General features: G+C 48.8%; 1 protein-coding gene across 1 annotated transcript in view; it reads left to right on the top strand.

The window, feature by feature from the left end:
• LOC147662661 (butyrophilin subfamily 3 member A2-like) overlaps positions 1-24,496 on the top strand; it is a 282,106-nt gene that overhangs the window by 240,774 nt on the left and 16,836 nt on the right. Inside the window, exon 4 of the mRNA XM_086951010.1 lies at positions 20,734-21,012. Coding sequence (XP_086807136.1) covers positions 20,734-21,012 — 279 coding nt within the window. The remainder of the gene's footprint in view (positions 1-20,733; positions 21,013-24,496) is intronic.

Raw genomic sequence — 24,496 nt, 5'->3', positions numbered from 1 at the left:
TCAGGGGATAACCTACACTCTAGGGCTATCTTCTCCCTGGCCAAGGCCCTCTCAGCCTCTGCAGTCCGCTCATTCACACCCAGCTGCGCCATCTCTCTGGCATACTCTAACCGGAGCTTCTCCATGGCCAGCTGGTGCTCCCTCTCTTCTCTCCTATCCACCCACTCCTCTGGGGACAGGGAAAGGGATGGGGTGCTACATCTGACACTGGACCCAGCAAGGGACTCCCTATCTAGGGGGTACTCACTCTCTGCTGGCGCCCATCCACTGTCAAACTCACTCTCCACATCAGACTCTTCAGGGCTCCCCTCAGACCCACCACCCTCCTGGTGTGCGGCCCGGGCCCTCTCTCTCTCACTGTGCTCACGCTCCCAGTCACTCTTCTGCCACAGGATCAGGTTATCCCTAAGCTTGGACTGGGTGTCTGACTCATTCACTGGGATGTCTCTCTCCTTACATATCCGTACCAACTCATGCACACTATACTTAAACAGGCCACAAAGGTTAAAAGGAGATTCCATCTTGACAGGATGCTCACAGACACGTGCAACACAAGGGATCTAGCAATCTGAATTAAAAGTACACAATTCCAAAACTTCCACACTCTCCTTAAAAAAGAACTCACTCATGCGTCCAGGAAAACACACCATTCATCCACACACACCCTCCCCTCGGATCGGTAAGGCAGTTTCTACCACCCCTGACTTCTCAACCTGACCACACGTGACACAGGTACCAAACTCTGGTAGCAGGGCGGGGGACAAATGTAATGAACACAATTATCAAATGACACTCTTCAGGAGAAGAAACAATGGAATTTTACCAAAAACAATAATCCCCAAAATGTGGTTATCTAAAATTGTAGAGCTTTGAAGTGCGGCCAGCCGCTACTGTGGTACAACGCAAACACAAATCCTTATCCCACCGCTTGCCGCCAATGTTGGAAATGGGATCCCTGGCTGGCCAGGGCTTTCGCCAAAGTCAGTCAGAGACCACCACACCCAAGTCAGGGCAAGGGAGTTACACGCCAAGATAACCCCTACTCACCCTCTAGGTAACGTGGCGCGAGCAGCAAGGCTAAACTTGGAGGCGATGTAGGCTAAGTATTTGCGCACGCACCCCAGCAACAACAACCAAAGGCCCACCACAAAGGAAAACTCCACACAAGGTTATATAAAAATAGCCTTTGTATTATAATAAATATACATCAGATAAAACACACATCTTGTTACACTGTGCCAACAGGCACGGGCGGAATTTACAAGGGATATTGCACAGGACAGGGCCACTTGGACCACTGTCAGGGGTATCAGCACTTTTAGAACTTTGTAAAAAGTAAAATCAGTGTAGCACACAATATAAACATAGAGCACTCAACCAGTAATCACTGGTAACAGGACCTCACTAGCACCACCTGTACTAGGGAGAAAAACAACCACCTACACATCTCAATTCCTGTAGGGGTTTAAACATAACACATGATGCATTAACATTCAGAGGTGTAGCAATAACATTGCGCAAAACTTAGATCAGTCACCACCTGTGACAGTCCCTGTGTCCCAATGTCAGGGGCCTAAACGTAGCAGTTGCCCACAAAGTGCTGGGCAACTGGTGCAGGGAAAGTTAGGGCAACGTTGGAGCCTCTCTGGGCTCAAGAACCACCACTGTGGCACTGTGGGGCCTCTCTGGGCTCCTGGACAAGAACTGGCCCTCCCGAGCCTCTCTCAGGCTCTTCAACAGAATGGGCACTCGAGCCTCTCTGGGCTCGCAACGCAAAAAGGGCTGGAGCCTCTCTGGGCTCTAACACGAGGGAATGGCACCCTCAGAGCCTCTCTGGGCTCAAAGAACAAATGGCCCCCAGGAGCCTCTCTGGGCTCTTCAACAATGATGTGGGCGTCGGGCCCCTCACGGGGGACCCTTGACCACGTGGGGCGCTTCTGTGGGAGTCCCCACCTCTGGGGGACTCGGGAAACAACTGTGCACCCTGTTGGAGCGGCCCGCTGTCATGTGGGGCCGCTCGAGTAGAGGCAGGGGGGGGGGAGAGGGTGCGCGACCTCGCGCCTCTCTCCCTGGCCGGCTTTCACTCACCGGCTGCTGGGCTCCTCACTCCCGGGCGGCGGCTCCTGCACGAGAGCTCCCGCTCCTCGGAGGCTCTCTCCACACTTCTCCTCCGGGGCCTCGAAGGTCCAGGACTCTTCCTGGGCGGCGGGGCTCCTCTTCTCTCGTCCCGGGGCTCTCCTCTCCACTCGGGGAGCCTCGGGGACCCGGCCGGCAGCTTCTCTGCTGCGAGGGGCGGGACTTCCGGGTTGCCTGTCTCGGGCCGCGCTGCAATTGGTCAGCCGGCCCAGTGCTTCCGGGTCGCCGCGGGCAGCGCGGCGGCTCGCTTTTAGGCAGGCAGGCGGGCTCCCATGATCCGAGGAGTGGGCTCCCTCGTGGATCAACAAAAACGGGCCAAACAAAGCGGCAATGAGCGGGGTGGCACCCGCGCCGCTAACTCGCCACACGGGGCAGTCAGATGCCGGGTGGGCACCGGCTGTGCACACCAAGCGCTAGCAGCGCTAGTAACGAAGGGCAGGCGCTCCCAAGCGCCTCCAGGACAAAATACAGCGCTCACAGCGCTATGGCCAAAATCAAGCGCTTTCAAGCGCTAGGCAGGCGATTTCAGCGCTTCCAGCGCTGAAGGGCAGAGAGCAGCGCTCTCAGGCTGCAGGCAAGGAATCCTCAGTGCTCCCCAGCACTGGAGGACAGGACAAGGCTCCAGCAGGGGCTGGAGGCAGGCAGGGGGGCAAGGCTGGGCCAGAGCCAGCACACTGGGTCTCCAGGCAGGGAGACAGTCCAAGTGGCGGTCCTCCTGGCCCCAGCAGCAGCAACAGCCCCCTCTGGCAGGATCCAACAGCAGAACATTTTCCAAGGGGACACAGCCCCTTCTTATAGTAACAAATCCTTTGTTTCAAGGTGCAGGGTGGGGGGAAAACCAGTTTCCGCTGGCTTTGAAGCACTCTTAATGGCCCAACCACCCATTTCATTCACTGGGGAGGCGAGGGTCATTAGACACACCACAGGGGGCCGGAGCCAGCATTGTGTGGGGAAAACCCAGCCCATACAGGACACAGGTACACTCCTCCCACACATCACTCATGCTAATCTCCCACTCACCACCGGGCAGACCCATCCAGACTTCCTGGAGCCTGGCATGCCAGCCAGCTCCAGCCAATCACGCTCCAGCACCCTCACTGCACACATATCTCCATGTCCAGAAGTAGCACTTCCCTTCTAGACACATACATGCCGCAGACACCATCTCGCAGCATTCACTCTCACAAGTTTACACATACTAAACTCGAGCCTGCACTCCCCACGCATCAGGAACTACCAGGGACACACACATTCCCCATGCATTCCTATGGGAGGGCAGGCCAGCCATGCTACACGCACGCACTTTCACTCTGGGACCCAGGGAAAAGTGCGCAGAGACCCAAAAATCACTGACACATAGTCACAAATAAGGCAAAAAGTTCAGGGGTGAACCAGCCCTGCGGGCCAAGTCCAACACTGACCTTTATGCCTTACCTGCTCAAGTGACCTGAGAAGGAGTCCAATAGCATCTACAAATGAGAGGGATAGGTTCTAGGAGATAAATCACCTCCTTTTGCAATCTAGACAACAGCTAATTGTCAACCTAAGCACTGCCTAATTAATGCTATGATAATTGGTAATGAATATTCACAAGGCTTAACTATAGTCATTTTGTACATGTGATCAAAGGAAAGTTTAGCACTAAAGTAGTCTGAGCTGTAGTGAAACTAGTGATTAAGGTTAGGACCAAGAAACATTTCCTCGTATTCCATGATTTATTGCTGATTTGTGAACTGCAAGGTAGTAAATGTGAATTGAAGTACCACTAAGAAAAACGTGATTGGAAGCACATTCAAAGAGGAAAGATAAACTTTTCTACTTTTATAAAATTACGGTGTAGTGTCATTTTTGAGTGGATGGACGCTGTGTTACTGTGAGGGTGCGGCGCAAGCTTAACATTGTTTTGCCTTTGGGTTTGATCTTCCTACTTTGTGCCAAGCTACCCTATGTAGATTGGTAACCCCAGGTCCAACAGTAGTCTTATTGTTAATGGTCACCTTAAAGAGGCATGGGTGAAAGAGGCCGTAACGAGCCCCAAGCGCACAAAGTTGTGGTCTCATTGCCAAAAAGTCTCGGCGTCTATCCGCGGTAAATCGTAAATCGTAAATCATACGTTCTTATATAGCGCCTTTCACCGCAAGGTCTCAAGGCGCTTGCTTTGGGAACCCGTCCTGGCTTTTCCCTGCGAGATAACCCCTACTGGGCATCCCCAAGGTGAAAGCCAGGCATCCCATCACAGTGGGGCCGTAGTGGAGATTAAGCAAGCATTTGCCCAGAGTTGCAGAGTGTGAACCCATGATTCGAGTAGGCACCGGGGCGAGAATTATCAAGTCCGTGGACATTTTGAGCTCAAGACCCTGCCGCGTCGGGAATTGAACCCTGGTCCCGGATCTGACCTCTGCGTCCGGGTCTGCCTCCTCTAACCGGAGAGCCACACTTCTCCATTCTTCTGGATTTTGAATAGTCTTGAGAAAAAATCAGAGGGTTGCCTGCCCACGTAATACGATTAATTGCTTTGGTGGCAGAGAGAGTCTTGAGTAAATCAGTATATTCTACGAAATATAAGATGATCCCTCTTGGTTTCCTCACGGTGAGTGAAGTCGATGCAGATGTAGAACCCAATCGATGAGCCCATTGGATGTTGAGCTGAGTATCCTGTGGCAAATTGAGAACCTTAGGAAGAAAGGATTTGAAGAAGTTGATGGGGTCTGAGCCTTCTGCTAGTCTGTAAATACGAAGGTTATTCCGTATGTTCCTGTTTTCCATGTTTTCGACTTGCTTTTGGAGCGCTGACACTTGAGAATGAAGGACTTCCATTTTGCTACTGGTTGAACTTAAAGATTCAATGTTATGTTCAACTGTAGTAACTCTATCCTCCAGACTCGACCATCTGTCAGTTAGGGTTTGTAATTTAGAGTTAGTCTCTTCAACAAATGGATAAAGAGCTCTAATTTCCTCTACAAGTAAATCTAAAGAAACTGTGGATGGTTGCTTGGGGGGAGAAGGAGGGTCTTTCTTCAGACGTTTACTGGACATTTTGTTTGTGCCAGAAGAAGCCGCAATGTTGGAAGCCGTAGCGCCTTTAAGTGACAAATTCGTTGAGTCTTCCATTGAAGGACAATATAAGTGAGATTTAGGACGAGATGATAATTTGCTTACCAGAGGCAATGAATAGTAAAAAACTTTAATGAGTTTGTCCATGCACTCAAGCAGGAAAAGAACAAAGTAAGGGAAATTCTAAAAAAAAGAAAAGTCTGTATATGGGATAAAATGATCCTATAATAGTGCAGGTGCCTTAAGAATTTGAACTCCCGCTTGCAATGAAGATGAAGAAAGATGAAATAAGGGTATATGTTGATGAACGACTTCTAGAGCAGCATAGGAGGTGAGGCCCTTATACAATTCTCAAAGCAATTTCTTGGAAACGCCACTGATAGATGACTCAACAATGGCTGTAATTAAGCAGAAGAAAGAGAAAAGGACCTCAATCACCAAGCAATCACCACTTATCAGCCATGGCTCACAATAAAGTGAGGTATATCTGTATTTATAACATTGCAAAAAGTAGGCATGTTAGGAAATCATATCCACATCCTCAGTTTTCATGATTTAATCTCTAATGTGTCAGGCAAAGGGGCAGTAGGTGGCAGCGGAGCACTTGTAAACAGAGAAAAAAAGTTGAAATATTAGATTCCTGAAAGCTATCCAAATTGTTGCAAAGAGCTGAAGAAAACAAACTTCATGAGGAAGTCATCCTCGTTATTGTAGACAGAATACATATATTGTTAGTAGAAGCCAGACAGAGAAGGAATGATATGCCCCGTTGTGATAGTAATACATTATTTTAGTCAGCTGAAGGTCATGGCAGGGTCATAATGAGCTGAATCACCGCGAGTACAATGTGCAGCCGTTTCTGTGACGGAACCGCTCTGACGCAAACAAGGGAAAAGTATCTCTTACATGGTGCTGCCGCCGTTCAAAGGCACCTCTTCATGTGCAGCCTCTGTTCCGCCGATTAAGCATGCATTTGGGAGCCCGTGCAGGCAGTCATTAACGCACCAGGTCAGTCGCTCTCTCTGTCGTCCCGGGAGAGTCAGGGACAGACCGCCATTTCCCTTGGGCGCTGGCCACGCCCCCCGCAGCAATATTCTTTTAACTCAGTCATAGTGCAGCTTTTGAGACCAGGAGCCTGATTTAGACTTCAGAATATGGTAATTACTCCGCCACCCTGAAGGAGTAACCATGCTCTGAATTTAGAGATATTTTCTGGCCCAACAGACATCTCTTATCATTGCCAGGAACCTCCATTATGGAGGTAACTATACAATGTATTCAAAGTTTGTCTGACAGTATGATCAGCTGTAGTACAGGTTTTTATGTGACCTGGAAGTGCCCACATTATGCACACATATCCATTAAAAGTTCAACAATTGTAAACAGATGCTAAATTCATGGACAGTCCATTGAGACCAGGAGGATTCTGTTCCTTGTGCTAGTGTGAAGTCACGCTCAGCCCCAGGGCTTCAATACTGTTCTGTTGGCGTATCAGCTATGGGGTCAGTAAACCTAGCAGTCGTGTGCGCCTGACAGAACAACCTGGATAAATAAATCCGGGATGAAAAAGGGAGCTTTATCTAATGGTGTAGGGGGTCATTTAAGGGTTTTACTGTCCCGTACTGCCACGCAGTAAGAGAGTGAAAACCGGCCATTCGACTGCCAACTCCAAATCAAGCAAAAAGTTCAATGGCCAATCCTCGGTGGCCATTACTCCATGGGCTAGGAGTGTAACAGTGACTGAGACAAAGTAGTCTCTATCACAGACAGACTTGTAGTCCGCCCATCTGTAAATCAGGTGGACAGACCTTCCTTTTGGTGGAGAGGGTCATCCGTCACCATTGCGAGGGAGTACCCTCTCTGCCAAACCTTGATTCTGGCGCAGTGTTAATGACGGATCCAGAGAAGCCTTCGATGCTGACATCCTTGAGGTCTGCCCGTCTGTAAATCAGAAGTGCGATCTGTCAGTTTGGCTGGTAGGGTACTACATTGCTCTTGCAATGGAGGACCTTACCTGCCAAGCTCTAAATCAGCCTCTAGATATTACAAGACCAAGGGCCAGATGTAGGAGCCCTAATACTGGTCATTTCCGACCGTTATTAGGGTTTTCAGATGTGGGGTGACCTAGCCTGACCTCGTCAGTGCCGGTCGCTCAACCCGCCCCGTGGCTCCTGCTGAAGTCACCCGGTCCCCCTGCTGCCACCGCCGCTCATATTTTCCGCCTTTTTCCCGCCGTGTTTCCTGATTGTGTCCTCTGCAATTTGGTCATCGTAGTTGCCTTTTTTTCCACGGTATCTCTTCTACTGCTGTGCCCCTGATTGTGTCCTCTGCATTTAGCCCCCTGTCTTGTGTTTTCGTACTTGTTGCCTGTGCCCCTGATTTTGTCCTCCTGCTCTAGCGCTTCTAGCCCCTTTCCCCGCTGTTACACCGCGCTCCCTGCCGCTGCTCCCCCGCGGCCCCGCCCCTTCAACTTCTGTTCCCTCGACCCTCTCCCATTCGCCACCCCGCTCCCACCTCCCAGCTGCTCCTCCCTCCTCCCGCCCCCCCACTCTCCACTTATGGCAGAGTCCGCGCGCACGCGCAGCGAGCACTCGCAACGGGCGCGCCGATTGTGTGCCAAAGGCAAGCCCGTCTGCACCCGTCCGCGCCTGTACCGCGCCCAGCGCCACGACCCCTGGTCCCCACAGATGCCAGCCCACCCGCCGGACGTACGACGCCGCCACCCTCAACGCACTCAACACCGGCTGGATCCCCGGTTGCTACCGAGCCACCCCGAGACGCACCCAAGGACCCTTCACCTGCCAAGCCTGCAAGTTCACCTGCCTCCGGACCTGCACCGCACCCGCCAAGCCGACCCCCAGCAGCAACCACCTCAAGTGCATCCTGCTTAACACCCGCTCCATCCACAGACACGCCGTGGAACTCTGGAACCTCCTCGACACCACATCTCCAGACATCGCCTTCCTCACAGAAACCTGGATGAATGCCTCCTCAGCGCCCGACATCGCCATCGCCATCCCGGACGGATACACGATCACCCGGAAGGACCGCGCCAACCAGACTGGAGGAGGCATCGCCATCGTCCACAAGAACACCATCCGCATCACGACCAACTCCGACAACACCCTCACAGCCGCCGAACACCTGCACTTCCAGATACACACCGACCCTAAGACCACACTCAGAGACACCCTCATCTACAGACCCCTGGGACCACGCACACAATTCAGCGAAGACATCGCAGACTTCATCAGCCCGCACGCCCTCCCCTCTGCCGACTACATCCTCCTAGGGGACCTCAACTTCCACCTGGAGAACAACAACGACCGCAACACACCCCACCCTGCTGGACAACCTCGCCAACCTCGGACTCAAGCAACTGGTGAACACCCCCACCCACTACGCCGGACACACGCTTGACCCAGTCTTCTCCTCCAGCAAGTACATCTCTTTCAGCCACGCCACTGGACTTCACTGGACAGACCACAGCTGCATCCACTTCAGCTTCAGAAGAACTACGACCCACCACCACCCGCAACAGGTTCCCCGCAGGAGCTGAAACAAGATCACCACCGACCAGCTCACCACATCCCTGACCCAGAACCCCCTTCGCCAGCTCAATGGACCCCAGCCAAGCAGCCAACAACCTCACTCAGTGGATCGCCTCCTGCGCCGACAACCTCGCACCACTGAAGACCCCTCCCAGCAGACCCGGCAGCAAGAAAACCTCCTGGTTCACCGACGAACTCAAGAACTCCAAGAAGAACTGCCGCACCCTCAAGAAAGCTTGGCGCAAAGTCCGACTACAGACAACATGACCGCCCTCAAGCATGCCACCCGCAAACACCACCAGCTGATACACACCACCAAGAAGACAGCATTCAAGGAACGACTAGACAACAACGCCCACAACAGCAAGGAACTCTTCAGCATCGTCAAAGAGCTCTCCAACCCCAGCGCCGGAAACAACGACATCACTCCCTCACAAGGCCTCTGTGACTCACTCGCCTCGTTCTTTCACAGCAAGATCGCAGACATACATAACAGCTTCAGCTCTCAGACCACACACCCTACCACCGAACCGACACCCCCCACCACCACCCTCCGCAACTGGACCCCGGTCAGCAGCGAAGACATCATCCGCACGATGAACGCCATCCACTCCGGATCACCAACCGACCCATGCCCCCACCACGTCTTCAACAAGGCCGACTCCGTCATCGCTCCCCATCTCCGGGACATCATCAACTGCTTCTTCAACACCACCACCTTCCCGGAGAGCTGGAAGCATGCCGAACTCAGGGCCCTCCTGAAGAAACCATCAGCGGACCCCACCGACCTCAAAAACTACCGCCCCATCTCGCTCCTCCCTTTTCCTGCCAAAGTCATCGAGAAGACCGTCAACAGACAGCTTGCTGCCTTCCTCGAGACGAACGGATCCCTCGACCACTCGCAATCCGGTTTCCGAGCCAACGACAGCACCGAGACCGCCCTCATCGCAGCCACGGACAACATCGAGCCCTGCTCGACAACGGGGAAACAGCGGCCCTCATCCTCCTGGACCTCTCCGCAGAATTCGACACGGTCTGCCACCGCACCCTTGTGCAGAGCCTCAACAGCATCGGAATCCAAGAAAAGGCAATCGAGTGGATCACCTCCTTCCTCGCCGGAAGAGCCCAGAGAGTCCGCCTCCCCCCCATATCCGGGACATCATCAACTGCTTCTTCAACACCGCCACCTTCCCGGAGAGCTGGAAGCATGCCGAACTCAGGGCCCACCTGAAGAAACCATCAGCGGACCCCACCGACCTCAAAAACTACCGCCCCATCTCGCTCCTCCCTTTTCCTGCCAAAGTCATCAAGAAGACCGTCAACAGACAGATTGCTGCCTTCCTCGAGACGAACGGATCCCTCGACCACTCGCAATCCGGTTTCCGAGCCAACGACAGCACCGAGACCGCCCTCATCGCAGCCACGGACGACATCCGAGCCCTGCTCGACAACGGGGAAACAGCGGCCCTCATCCTCCTGGACCTCTCCGCAGAATTCGACACGGTCTGCCACCGCACCCTTGTGCAGCGCCTCAACAGCATCGGAATCCAAGAAAAGGCAATCGAGTGGCTCACCTCCTTCCTTGCCGGAAGAACCCAGAGAGTCCGCCTCCCCCCGTTCAGATCCGAGGCCACCGAAGTCATCTGCGGCGTACCACAAGGATCATCTCTCAGCCCCACCCTCTTCAACATCTACATGAGCCCCCTCGCGGCCATCGCACGCCAACACAACCTCAACATCATCTCCTACGCCGACGACACCCAGCTGATCCTCTCCCTCACCAACGACCCCGACACCGCCAGAACCAACCTACACGAAGGGATGAAAGACGTAGCCGAGTGGATGATGAACAGCCGCCTGAAACTGAATTCAGACAAGACGGACGTCCTCATCCTGGGATCATTACCCTCTGCCTGGTACGACTCCTGGTGGCCCCCTGTCCTTGGCAGCGCACCCAAACCAACGGACCACGCACGCAACCTGGGCTTCATCCTGGACTCCTCCCTCTCGATGACCAGACAAGTCAACGCCGTCTCATCGTCATGTTTCAACATCCTACGCATGCTCCGAAAGATCTTACGATGGATCCCCACCGAAACCAGGAAGACGGTCACCCAGGCACTCGTCACCAGCCGATTGGACTACGGAAACACCCTCTACGTCGGAACCACAGCCAAACTACAGAAAAGACTCCAACGCATCCAGAACGTCTCCGCTCGACTCATCCTGGACATCCCCAACACAGCCACATCTCTGGACACCTGAGAGACCTGCACTGGCTCCCCGTCAGCAAGCGAATCACGTTCCGACTCCTCACCCACGCACACAAGGACCTCCACGACCTGGGACCCAGGTACCTCAACAACCGCCTGACCTTCTACACTCTCACCCGCCAGCTACGGTCAACCAGCCACGCCCTCGCCGCAGTTCCACGCATCAGAAGAGCCACCACGGGAGGAAGATCCTTCTCCTACCTGGCAGTCAAGACTTGGAACTCCCTCCCCATCCACCTCGCCTGACCCAAGATCACCTCTCCTTCAGGAAGCAACTCAAGACCTGGCTGTTTGAGCAGTATGAGACCCTACGGGAGAGTAGCGCGCTATACAAATTTCTAGATTGATTGATTGATAGGGGCATGTTATTTTAAGAATCGGTAATTTTACCGATTCGGTAAATATACCGATTCAGTAAAATACCAAATCGGTATATTTACCGAATCGGGAAATCCATATGTAGCTGACAGTCCTAAGAGTGCCACAGGCCCTTAAAAGTCTGTATTTTACCACACAATCCTATTGTGTGGTAAAATACCGAATTCAGGTGGGCATGCACATCTGTGCATGAATATATGATTAAACAACTACTGCCTAAACAACGAATTCCTAAACCACGGAGGGTAAACCACGAGCAATGCCTAACCACGCCATTCTTAACAACGAGTTCCTAAACCACGAAGTGCAACTTTGTTCTGTATTGACAGAAAAATGGCTTTAAATGTTTTCAGGTGTCGAAGAGATGCTGTGGTGGTACCCCAGGGGGAAAATGCGTATATTTCTGATAGATCCAATATCCACATTAGGCGGCAACTATTGGTAGTGCCAAGAGTGGGTGTAGAAGAATTGGTCAGGTCGGACATGTGTTTATGAACGGAGATATCTCATGGTTTGTCAGCTATCTTCACAGCTCTAGTACGTCTGGAAAAGCGTTCGTGATTGAGTATTATGTTTGTTAATGTAGAAAGAAAAAACTTGCCGGGTGAGAAAGATGTTTTTAAATCTTTTAGTAGCTAATGCGTATAGTTTTTTAGATTGCAGACCATGTCTGCCAAAAGTTGCAAAACTCAAAGATGTCTGCCCCGTTCCCTAGATGGACATGTACATTTGTACCCAAGTCGGGGAACCGGGGAAGTCCGTGAAGGCTTCTGAAAAGTGAAATATTTGAGACCACTAGTCTAGCATTTCCATCCTTTTTATGGAGATGTTTATGACATCGTTAAATATCTGCTTGTATCTGTTTGCGTGTGTTGCAGTTTCGTTTGTTATAGGATCATTCTGAGATGTGAAATAAACAGTGGTTTCATTTCGAAGGTTATATAATCACTATCAACGACCCATGCCGAAGTATGTACATTTAACAGGTTTGGGGAAACAGGACTGCAAAGATTTTCTAGGCATAGTGGCAGTCTTGAGCGAGTTAGAGGAGTGATGTTATGGACGTTGCACATAACGTGGGAAGAGTGAAAGACAGCTGAACATTGAAAGGCAAATTCTGCTTATGGAATAAGGCATGATAAGGGCTGCAATCTCAAATGGAATGACCAGTGATGTTGCTTCATCAGCCTCCCATCCACGGTTGGAGAGCAAGTGGTACCAGGAAGGTGAGGGGATACATTATTTATACATAATACATTTAAATGGCCTACCTGACAACCTTCACCAAAAGCCTCATCTGCCAGGAGCAGGACCCATTCCGGAAAGGCTTTTCATTGTTATTACAATAGTGCCATCTAGTGGCCGCAAAACGAGTTCGTTTTTTTTCGTGGTTTAGGAAAGTAGTTGTTCGTGCAAGTCGTAGTTAAGGATGTCGTGGTTAACAGATTGGTCGTTGTTTGGGATTCGTTGTTCAGGTCAGTCGTTTTTCAAACTTCGTTATTAAGGCTGTTTCCCCTGTGCATGCACACCTGTGCAATGTGACACACAGACATGCCCTTAGGGCATGTATGTGTGCCACATGTCACACATGCCTGTACTTGGGGTGCTAGAGGGTGTGAAAGTGACACCCCCTGCACCCTGGCAGGAACCGGTACTTACCGATTTGGTAAATATTGAATCGGTATTGCCATTGATTCCTATGGGTTCAAGGCCTATAGGAATCAATGGGCAATACCGATTCGGTATTTACCGAATTGGTAAATACTGAATCTTACAGATTCGGTATTCCTGAATTCGGAATTACCTACATCTGCCCCCTTCCTATTTACAGACTCTTAAATACCGAATCGGTAAAATCCGGTATTTAAGAGTCTGTAAATGGGAATTACCTACATCTGGGCCCAAGTTCCTAGGGTGTTAGCAAGAATATCTGATTTCTTTTCCTTTCTTGGTTTGGCCTCTGTCTGTCCTGCAGCTCTAAAACTGAAGCAATGACCCTTCTTTTGTAACCCCCACCAGGTCAGTCATGAAATTCACACAGGTTCTTTCTTCACATCTTGGTTGGCATTGACCTCAACCCGCATCTCAATATAACCAGCAACAGCGACCGCCCCTGTTGCTTCCATTCTGTGTTCCTCTGGCTCTGCATCACCAGGAATCAGTCCCAAGCCCCTGAAAGCTGTTTGCCCTGCATCGAAGCATTGTTTTTTACATTTTTTCCAGTTGTGTCACGCATATTTATAACTCATACCTTGTTTTAGGAAGCAGGAGAGCCCATTAGTGTGGACTCATCTAAGGAGCTGGGTTAGTAATTATGGCAAATTATGCAAAACTAAGAATCATGATGTATTATTTGTCAGTATACGATTGAATTTAACCTTGTGATATAGAATCACTCGTGGTACGTAATATGTGCCTAGGAAGCCACGGGTTTGCGTTTTTTTCTTCGCCTGAAGGAACCATTGTTACTTACCTAGGATTCTTGGAATATGGGGTTGCTGCTTATGAATATTTAAGGAAGCCAAATGGAGGTGCCCACAAGCCACGGGAGTCGATGCTCCACAGCCAGGTGTATAGCGTGACCCCCCCCCCCCCCCCCCCCCCCCCAAAGTGGTCCCAAATATGGAGGGAATACAGGAAAATCGGCATGATGGAAACAGCATCCCAACTGCGAAGTGAACAGTGTCACAGCATGAGTGGAAACAACAGCGTACGCTCATTGGTTCCACATTTAGGGCTGCGGTGTGGAAAGGAAGTAGGACCAAAAATGGTCAGCGGCCTGGATAAGTGGATCAGCGGCAGCTCCTCTGTTAGGGCAGAGGAGTGTCCCCCTGCTGCAAATTCAGGCATGAATAATAAAATGATAAATCATAAAACACTTGCATTATCGTTTCATTCTTCATCCTGCAGGCTGCCAGTCGAGCCGACGGAGGGTCTGGACCAGTCTTAGGGCGGGGCGGGACCATCTTGACAGACAGCAGCTGCAGCTGAGACAGGAGTGGTGGCACTTCCAATGCGCATGCCGATTTGGTCAATTGTCTTAAGACAGCCAACCTGACTTGCTCACTTAGATCTCTCCAACTCGAGCTGTGTCGCACATTACGAAAAGCTGTTAAGTCACAATCTAAGTACAGGAGGAAAGCAAAACCAACTAACCTCACACTGAAGGGGTCTGGAGTAAGTGACCTTATGCCATACGGTATTAGCAGATTTAACATCCGAATACCAGATACTGTATGACAGTGCTGCATTTATCAATGTATTATTACAGGAACTGGCTGCACAAGAGGCAGGCTGGACTCGCTTCTGCTAAATAATAAACGCAGTAGCCCTGTGTCCCATCGACCGCAGCTGTGCATCGTGCACCAGCCTTTCCAGATTACATACATTGTCATGGCGATTTTGAGCTAACATTTCCAGGTTATGTAAATTGCGCCAGGGCTGGGGCATCTTGACACTAGCATCTTCCTGCCTTACAAGTTGACTGACGTAAATGCAACATTCACTCTAGTGGGCCTGTCCTAATGTCTGTCAGACTTTGCCTGAGCTTGCACCAATGAAACACATGTGACCCTAAAACTTGATGGCATCTCAACCTGTCAAGATCAGGGTTTCATGGCGCCCGCGTGGGGTCTTCTTCATGTCCAGGAATGACCTACTGTTCCTGGACACACACTGGACCGGAAACAAGCTTTCGAGGACCGGTTTCTGGCATTACAGCCGTCTTCGGCCCGGCTTGCTTGAATCCAGTGGCAAAGTGAGCAAGGGATTCACATCTGAGCATACCCTGCCACACTTATGGCGGCCAGAAGCGGTACAAAAGGGGGTGGTAATGGACGGAGCATCTGAACCAATCAAACACTCACACCCAGTTAACAGATCTGCACAGGGTCAGACTGATTTGCATATAGCCATGTCTGAACTGGGGTGGCAGAGTGAGCTAAAGAACGGTGATGGATTAAACCCAGTTCAGTTGTACCGCTTTTGTTCACCATAAATTGGCAGGGTATGCTCAGACGTGAGTCCCTTGCTCACTTTGTTGCTGGATTCAAGCAAGCTGGGCTGAAGACGGCTGGAATGCCAGAAACCGGTCCTCGGAAGCTTGTTTCCGGTCCAGGGAAGGCATGGCTTGGCAGTTCGGGCTGGACTGTTCCCATGATACACAGGGTCAGACTGATTTGCATATGGCCATGTCTGAACTGGGGTGGCCAAGTGAGCTAAAGAATGATGGATTGAACCCAGATCAGTTGACTGGGGGTGAGTGTTTGATTTGCTCAAGTGCTCCGTCCATCATCCCCTTTTGAATCGCTTTGGGGATGTGGGCAAGACTTTTTTTACTTTCTTATGACAGACTTAATGACAGCCATCTATTCTACCCTATACTTGGAATGTTCTTTTGACTTATGGTATATATTAATGCTGTTTTAAATTTATCAAACAATTACCTTTTTGTTTTCTGTAATGATTTTTATTTTTCGAATAATCATTGATAGATTGGCCTTTAAATATTGTCCTGTGTATATTTTGCTCTGGGCCTCTTCTTTTGGTACCCGCATGCCCCGGTCCAGCAAATCGGCCCTTTAGAATTTATCAGTGAAAAGTGCTGACAAAATCAATTCAAGGGATGAGTTTTGAGGATATCAAGATATCGATCCATGCATAATAACTCTGGAATGGCCCACAATGTTGCTTTTAATCAAATGTGGCTACTACGTTGGATTGTACTTTGATGTTTTACACTAAATCACAAATAGTGCCCCCATATTCCTGCAGTCTTTTGTTGTGCTTGGCATACCCTAAGTCTTTGAAGAACCCCGCGCATTTAGTGCTCATTCATCTGACGGCTGGCATGATCTCACAGGCTTGTTAAGAAAAACAAGATCTGACCCATTATGACAGTATCTGCACTTACAGTCAATCGACGCCCAGAGAAGCAAACACAAAATTACATTTTTTTTTTTAAATGAAACATACGTAGGGGAACACACGGGGTTTCGCAATGTAAGAGGATTTATTATAAATGATCTAGCAAAGCTGTTTTTTAAATATAACAAATATAGTTCACGTGCTTACATAAAAAGTGAAGACAGATGTGATGTGGCGAGTGAGGGTGACATTTAAAACATATACATCGCATTCACAACATAGGCAAAAGCTCCTGTTTGTAATTTTTACCAGTAGAGGAGTTTTTTGTTGTATAGGGGTCGGCCGCGTTTCGATCTCACTGATTTGAGATCATCATCAGGACAAAGAAATGTGAGCATGAAGAATACGAATGAAATGGGCACGCGCGAGGGTTACACGGCCGTGACGTGTAACTTACGAAGGAGCAGAATCACCGCGTGGTCGGTGTTCCATGAGGGTGGTCTTAAGGAAATCAGCTGGGATGCGCTACAGGAGAAGGCGCTTTGAGAAGGCTGTCTATGTTGTGAATGCGATGTATATATTTTAAATGCCACCCTCACTCGCCACATCACGTCTGTCTTCACTTTTTATGTAAGCACGTGAACTATATTTCTTACATTTAAAAAACTGCTTTGCTAGATCATTTATAATCAATCCTCTTCCATTGCGAAAGCCAGGATATGCCCCTACGTATGTTTCATTTAAAAAAATAAATGTAATCTTGTGTTTGCTTCTCTGGGCATCAATTGACTCTATATACATTTTGCTATAGGTTTAGATACTATCATAACTGAGCAGCTCTTGCTGTCTCTGGGACCTGTCCGGCCGAGCATGAACCATTGTTTTTTCTAAATACTTAGACTACCCCAGGTTCAAATGTCGGGGGTCCACTTGTTGTTTCATATACTTCTAAGAAAAGCAGCCTCTAAATCCAAAATGCATTTTGCATGCTTCTGATTTCTACTAATAATTACCAATACTCCCTAAAGGAGGCAGACTTATTGATCTCAAACCGCTGTAAAAATGATCCTCTATAGTAAATGTTTGAAAATAATCATGAAGCTCTGCCACGTTTGTAGATCTCATCTTTTTTCACATATTAACTTTTGACCTCATATTACCAGAAGATCAATTTCTTAAAACCTTGGATTTTGTTTTTATTTAGCTGAACATATGTAAACTGCTGGTTTTTGCTGTGTTATTGAAAGACGTTTGGTCACATTGGTTTCGTGCATGAAAAATTGAAAATATTGTGGAAAAAAAATCAGGAATGATCCTAGGCCACATTACACCTCGAATGAAATAAGGAGTTCAGCGAACACAACAAATGGACCAATTGCAATTCTTGGACTTGGGACTAAAACGTGTGACAAGTTTTAGAACAAGCATTTACATGTAACGGTTTCGCCTTTGAAGAAGTTAGAGCTATTGGCATTGTAAATGACAAAATTTGTATTTATGTGTTGGTTTTGAAAACAGATAAATAAATGGCATTGTCATTTACATTGCCAATAGCTTAATCTCTCGCAAATGTGAGAACTATTGTACCCTACGGACGAGCTCAGCATACAGCAATTACTACCACACACACACACACACACACACACACAGAGCCACACACACACACCCAGAGCCAGCCACACACACCCAGAGCCAGCCACACACACCCAGAGCCAGCCACACACACACAGAGCCAGCCACACACACACACCCAGAGCCAGCCACACACACACACACCCAGAGCCACACACACACACCCAGAGCCAGCCACACACACACACACCCAGAGCCACACACACACACCCAGAGCCACACACACACACACACCCAGAGCCACACACACACACACCCAGAGCCACACACACACAAACCGAGAGCCACACACACACACCCAGAACCACACACACACACCCAGAGCCAGCCACACCCAGAGCCAGCCACACACACCCAGAGCCCCCCCCCCTACACACAACGAGAGCAGTCACATACACACACCCACTGGAGCAGTCACACACATACACACACACACACACACACACACACTGGAGCAGTCACATACACACACACACACTCTGGAGCAGTCACATACACACACACACACATACACACACTGGAGCAGTCACACACACACACACACACTCTGGAGCAGTCACATACACACACACACACTCTGGAGCAGTCACATACACACACATACACACACTGGAGCAGTCACACACACACACACACACACACACACTCTGGAGCAGTCACATACACACACATACACACACTGGAGCAGTCACACACACACACACACACACACACACTCTGGAGCAGTCGCATACACACACACACTCTGGAGCAGTCGCATACACACACACACTCTGGAGCAGTCACATACACACACACCCTGGAGCAGTCACACACACACACACACACCCAGGAGCAGTCACACACACACACATACACACTCTGGAGCAGTCACATGCACGCACACACTGGAGCAGTCCACACACGCACACACTCGGGATCAGTCACATACACACACACACTGGAGCAGTCACACACACACACATTCTGGAGCAGTCACATACACACACATGCACACACTGGAGCAGTCACACACACACACACACACACACACACTGGAGCAGTCACACACACACACACTCTGGAGCAGTCACATACACACACACATACACACACTGGAGCAGTCACACACACACACACACACACACACACACACACACTGGAGCAGTCACACACACACTCTGGAGCAGTCACACACACACACTCTGGAGCAGTCACACACACACACACTCTGGAGCAGTCACATACACACACTGGAGCAGTAACACACACACACACACTCGGGATCAGTCACATACACACACACACTGGAGCAGTCACACACACACACACTCTGGAGCAGTCACACACACACACACACACACTCTGGAGCAGTCACACACACACACACACACTCTGGAGCAGTCACACACACACACACTCTGAAGTAGTCACACACGCACACATACACAAACTGGCAAGCACAACTTGACCATCTTGTATATACATTCATTAGTGGGCTTAGACATTCCTGTTCAGAAAGGGACGTGTATACTTAACACGGGTAATCCTTTTGTATAGGCTACTGGAAATAAACAATTCTGCGCCAATCCATTTTTCTGTCTGATAATGGATTTATCACATATTCAACAGTTTTCAACAAAAAATAAATGTTCCTCGCTCAAATTGATCAAACAATACTACAAATGCTGGTTATTGACTACGACACAGATTGCAGCATTTTGAAAATATTGGCTGGTTATATCGCATGCCGATTGCTGTATTTCAGGATTAAAGAGGTGAGAAAGTTGTATTACATTTTCACTCCACCCGTGAAAACTGACAACTGCGGGAGACAGGTTGGAGCAGACAAAGTCACGTGGGAGAAGTTGCTCCTTGAACGAGCACTCAGTACCAGTATCTTTCATCACTTTTGGATGCCCCGCAGATAAATCTACCGCATTCTGTACTACAGGCACACGGACAGCGGGAGGGGGGCGGGCAGGCACACGGACAGCGGGAGGGACAGCGGGAGGGGGGCGGGCAGGCACACGGACAGCGGGAGGGGGGCGGGAACGGGGACACGAACAGCGGGAGGGGGGCAGGAACGGGAAGACGGACAGCGGGAGGGGGCGGGCAGGCACACGGACAGCGGGAGGCACACGGACAGCGGGAGGCACACGGACAGCGGGAGGGGGGCGGGCAGGCACACGGACAGCGGGAGGGGGCGGGAACGGGCACACGAACAGCGGGATGGGGGGGCAGAAACGGGAAGACAGACAGCGGGAGGGGGGTGTGGGAACGAACGGGCACATGGAAAGCACTCACCTGGACTTCCTCCGGCGGCGGTCGGCCGCGGAATGACGAAAAGAAACCTCTACGAACACAAAAATAAACTCCGCCCACCGCTGCACTGACGTGTCCAAAGGGGCCGGATGAGAAAAATTCTCAAACGCCCACGAGTCGCCTCGCAGGATGACGGACGCCTCTGTTTGCCAATGGCTAGCGTCCATTTATGGAGCTAGCCAATGGGAAACAGAGGCGGGACCAACATCCATACTGGTAAACAAAAGTTTTCGCCTGCGCGAACCGCTGCTTGCGCAGCTTTTCGCCAGGCGAAACCTAAAAAGACTAGTTAAGAGGGGTTAGTTAAACTTGTGAAACATGAGAACACTCTCAAGAGGGGCTGTACATAGGCTGCTAATGCACAGCAGTGAATGTCAGTGCTACTACATACAGTGTTATTACCCAGAATGCATATTTGTCATTTAACAGCATCAATACCTTAAGTACCCCTTTAAGCACTCACACCAGATCTTTTGCCGCTCACTTCAATGTTGCAAAGTTCACAGCTAACCTTCACGCGCCTGTTGATTCATTTCCAGCTCTGGGGTCCGAGCCGCACATCTACCTGGAAGACTTACAACATGGAGGAGTCATAATTGTTTGTGAATCTTCAGGGTGGTTTCCTGAGCCAGAAGCAAAGTGGAAAGATACCAATGGGATTAACATGTCCTCATCCACCGAAGTGAAGGCTGTGGGTGGCAGCCTCCAGTTTCACGTTAAGGCAACTTATGTATTTAATGGTCATCCCCGCGCCCTGACCTGCTGCATTGGAAACCCCGTACTGAGGCAGTGGAAGGAGTCAACCCTTCGAATAAGAGGTGAGAATCTGACCCGACTACGTATCGTGAAAGCACAGAACATTTATATGTGTTTATTTTATCTATGCAACCATAACATTTCAACCAGAAACATTTATTTGAGTAGCAATGTGTAGTATTCTCTCCAGAATCCACTCCAGGAAAACGTTGTACATAAAAATATATTTTTTTTATTCCAGCACAGTACATGCAACAGGCCTGGACATATTCCCCAGAGGTCTGACCTTGGAATGTGGAATTTCCGCACCATGGCAACAGGAAACAAAAAGCGCTTTGAATAGAAATAATTCTAAGCTAGATAATTTAAAGAAACAGTAAACCTAGAATATAAGTCATAGACTAAAACACATCCTTCCCCTAAACACAAAATGCATTAAATACAGTCTTTCCTTTTTACTGGGGGTTTTGCACTTCTCCCACTTGCTTTAACCCTGGAAGCAACGGACTCCAAGCCAACAGGTCTGTCAGCCGAATTCAGAATATTTCCTTGAGATTGCGTTCCATCGTTTCATTTCGAAAATTTGTTTAAAAAATGCTCCGATCCTTTTCTTCAACAACGTGTTTACACTTTCCTTCATTGAGTGCAGTGCGAGACTTACCAACCCCTCTTACATTCCACACCCTACCATCCTGGGTCACAACACTACCCATACTAACCTTCACAACTCCAATGGCAGGAGCGTACTTGGAAGTTCCTTTTGTGCTGACACCAGGTTTGTGTATTCTCACCCAATCTCCCACCACAAACGTGGGTACTCTCACTTTCCATTTGGCATCATACATGTCTTTCATTTTCTCCCGATTCTTTTGAACTTGAAGAGAAGTATTTTGCATACCAACACTCATAACATGAAACATTTTTTTCTTTATCCACCACGGACAGAGTTTGGACGCGGGCTCTCTCTCCCCTCAACAGCCGGAAAGGGCTGAGTCCAGTGACAGATTGAGGGGTGATGTGATACATCCAGAGCCTCTCCCTCAGAGCAACTTTCCACTCTTTACCTGATTTCCTGGCCAATTCTGCACCATCCTTAAGTACTTGGATGAACCTTTCAACCTGGCCATTGCCTAGCGGTTCATAAAGAGCAGTGGTACAATGTTTAATGCCACACAGTTGCAATAATTCTTCCATTTCACATGCCTCTGATTGCACACTGTTTTCTGTCATTAGGACTTCAGGACTCCCTTCTCGAGCAAAGATCTCCCTGAAAAACTCAATAATAGTTTGTGAAGTGGCATGAGCAACAAACTTAACCTCTGGCCACTTAGAGTGGTAATCAATAATTACCATAGCAAAACGGGCTTCTTGCGGTAAACAATAAAATGGCCCAGAGATATCGAACGCTACTTTTTGCCACGGATATTTCGGCCATGGCACAGGTTTCAATAGAGCGGGAAAAGGCTTCAACATCTTATCGCTGTTGACACACTCAGTACATTCTCTCACAGTCCTGTGACCATCTTGTCCATACTGGGCCACCAGTAACTAGATCACACCAATCTTTTTATGGAAGACATACTTGGATGTCTCTCATGTGCAAGTCTAAGAATTTCATCTTGCATGGTCTCAGGAGGTACACATTTCCCATCCTTGAAAATTAATTCACCCGCCACTTCCCACTCACTGAATACTTGCAGAAAAGGCTTCACTTCATCAGGAACCTCTTTACTTTTGGGCCATCCTTTAAGGATACAATCTTTAAGTAAATTCCATTTGCTATCAGCAGCCACCCTCTTTCTCCACTCTTCTTCAGAAATGGCAGCAAATTATTTTGACACATAATCACTAACAGATGTGATCATGTCAACATCCTAACTCATTTCTATCTTCTCTTCACATAGACACGGAAGGCGGGAGAGAAAGTCATCTGTAACATTGTACTTTCCCGGAACATGCTCCACACTGAAATTATATTCCTGTGATCTAGACATGAGTTTACTTATTCTGGCTGTAGCGTTCCATCCACCACCAGGCGACAGAATCGACACCAGAGGTTTGTGGTCTGTCCTAAGATCAAACCTGGTTCCCCATAGGACATGGCGAATATGCTCAATACCCCACACGCAACCCAAATGTTCTCTCTCAATGACAGAGTATCTTCTTTCCGTATCACTGAGAGTGCGGGAGGCAAAGGCAACACACCACTCTTCTTTACCACACTTCTGAGATAACACGCCACCCAAACCACATAGACTAGCATCAACCGTTACTAGGCATACCTTCATACAAAACAGTTTCAATGTGGGGGCTTTTACAATCGCATCTTTGATATGTTGGGACACATCTTGTTGTTTCTGCATCCAACGAAACTTAGATTTGTGTGTGGTAAGTTCTCTGAGAGGTTCCATTTTTGTGGCAAAATCCTTGACGAACTTGCTATAATATTTGCATAGCCCAGCAAAGGATTAAAGTTTTTCCTTGTTATCTGGAGCTGGGGCTTTCACATTGGCTTCTACTAAGGATTTTTTAGGACTACGCCATCTCCAGAGAGGGTATGACCTAGATATTCAACAGATTTGCAAAACATCTTGCACTTGTTCTCTTTAAGAGTTAGACCATTTAACTCTAAGCGTTTACAAACTTTCATCACATGACCCAAATGCTCTTCATGGTTTGGAGAAAACACCAGAATATCATCATGGAAGCATTTTACAATATATGATACATTGCCCTCTGAAAAACGGATGCCGCAGAGGCCAAACCGAAAGGCATTCTCTTATATTGAAACAACCCCTGTGGTGTAATAAAAGCAGTGAAATGTTTAGAGTCATCAGTCAAGGCAATGTGGTGATAAGCGGATCGCAAATCTAATGTGGAAAACACTTTGGCTCCTTCCTGCATGCAAACAACTTCATTTATGTTTGGTAAGGGGTGGCAGTCCACCACCAATTGGCATTCAATGCCCTCAAGTTCACACACAGCCTCAAACGTTTGTCAGCTTCCCACGCCGAAGAGTGGACTCCACTTCTTCTATTATGACATCATCAATAAGACTTTGTAGTAATGTTTTAAGGCATTCCCTCACACACACACAGGCACACCTCTAACCTTCTGCTTGACAGGTAAAGCTCCCTTTTCTCTTTTATCATGTGGCTGAAATTATTGAGTCTCCCTAGTTTCCCAGAAAATAAATTTGCAATGGGACTGGCAGCACGTCTTTTGTCTTCAGTAATATCACAGCCTTTATCTTCTCCTTCTGACTCCAGTAACACAGGATCACAACTCCTAGGGTTGAGAAAAATCCCCAAACTCCATTGAGCCCTCCAATCTAGCACATTTACACCCTTGACTGCAACATATTTTTTTTAAACTCACTTTATTGGTTTTCCAGTTACAATACAAAGGGTTATAATTGAGCCGTGTTTACATTATTTCTCATCATGTTTGATGATGTACAATTTTCTGTCTATAGTGTACAGGAAACATTCATTTAATCTGAACAAATGGCGGTTGGTATACATTTACATAGAGTTACCCTAGTGG

The sequence above is a fragment of the Lissotriton vulgaris genome, unplaced genomic scaffold (assembly GCF_964263255.1).
Source record: "Lissotriton vulgaris unplaced genomic scaffold, aLisVul1.2 SCAFFOLD_1143, whole genome shotgun sequence".
NCBI lineage: Eukaryota > Metazoa > Chordata > Amphibia > Caudata > Salamandridae > Lissotriton > Lissotriton vulgaris.
This window is presented reverse-complemented; position numbering and strand designations above follow the sequence as displayed.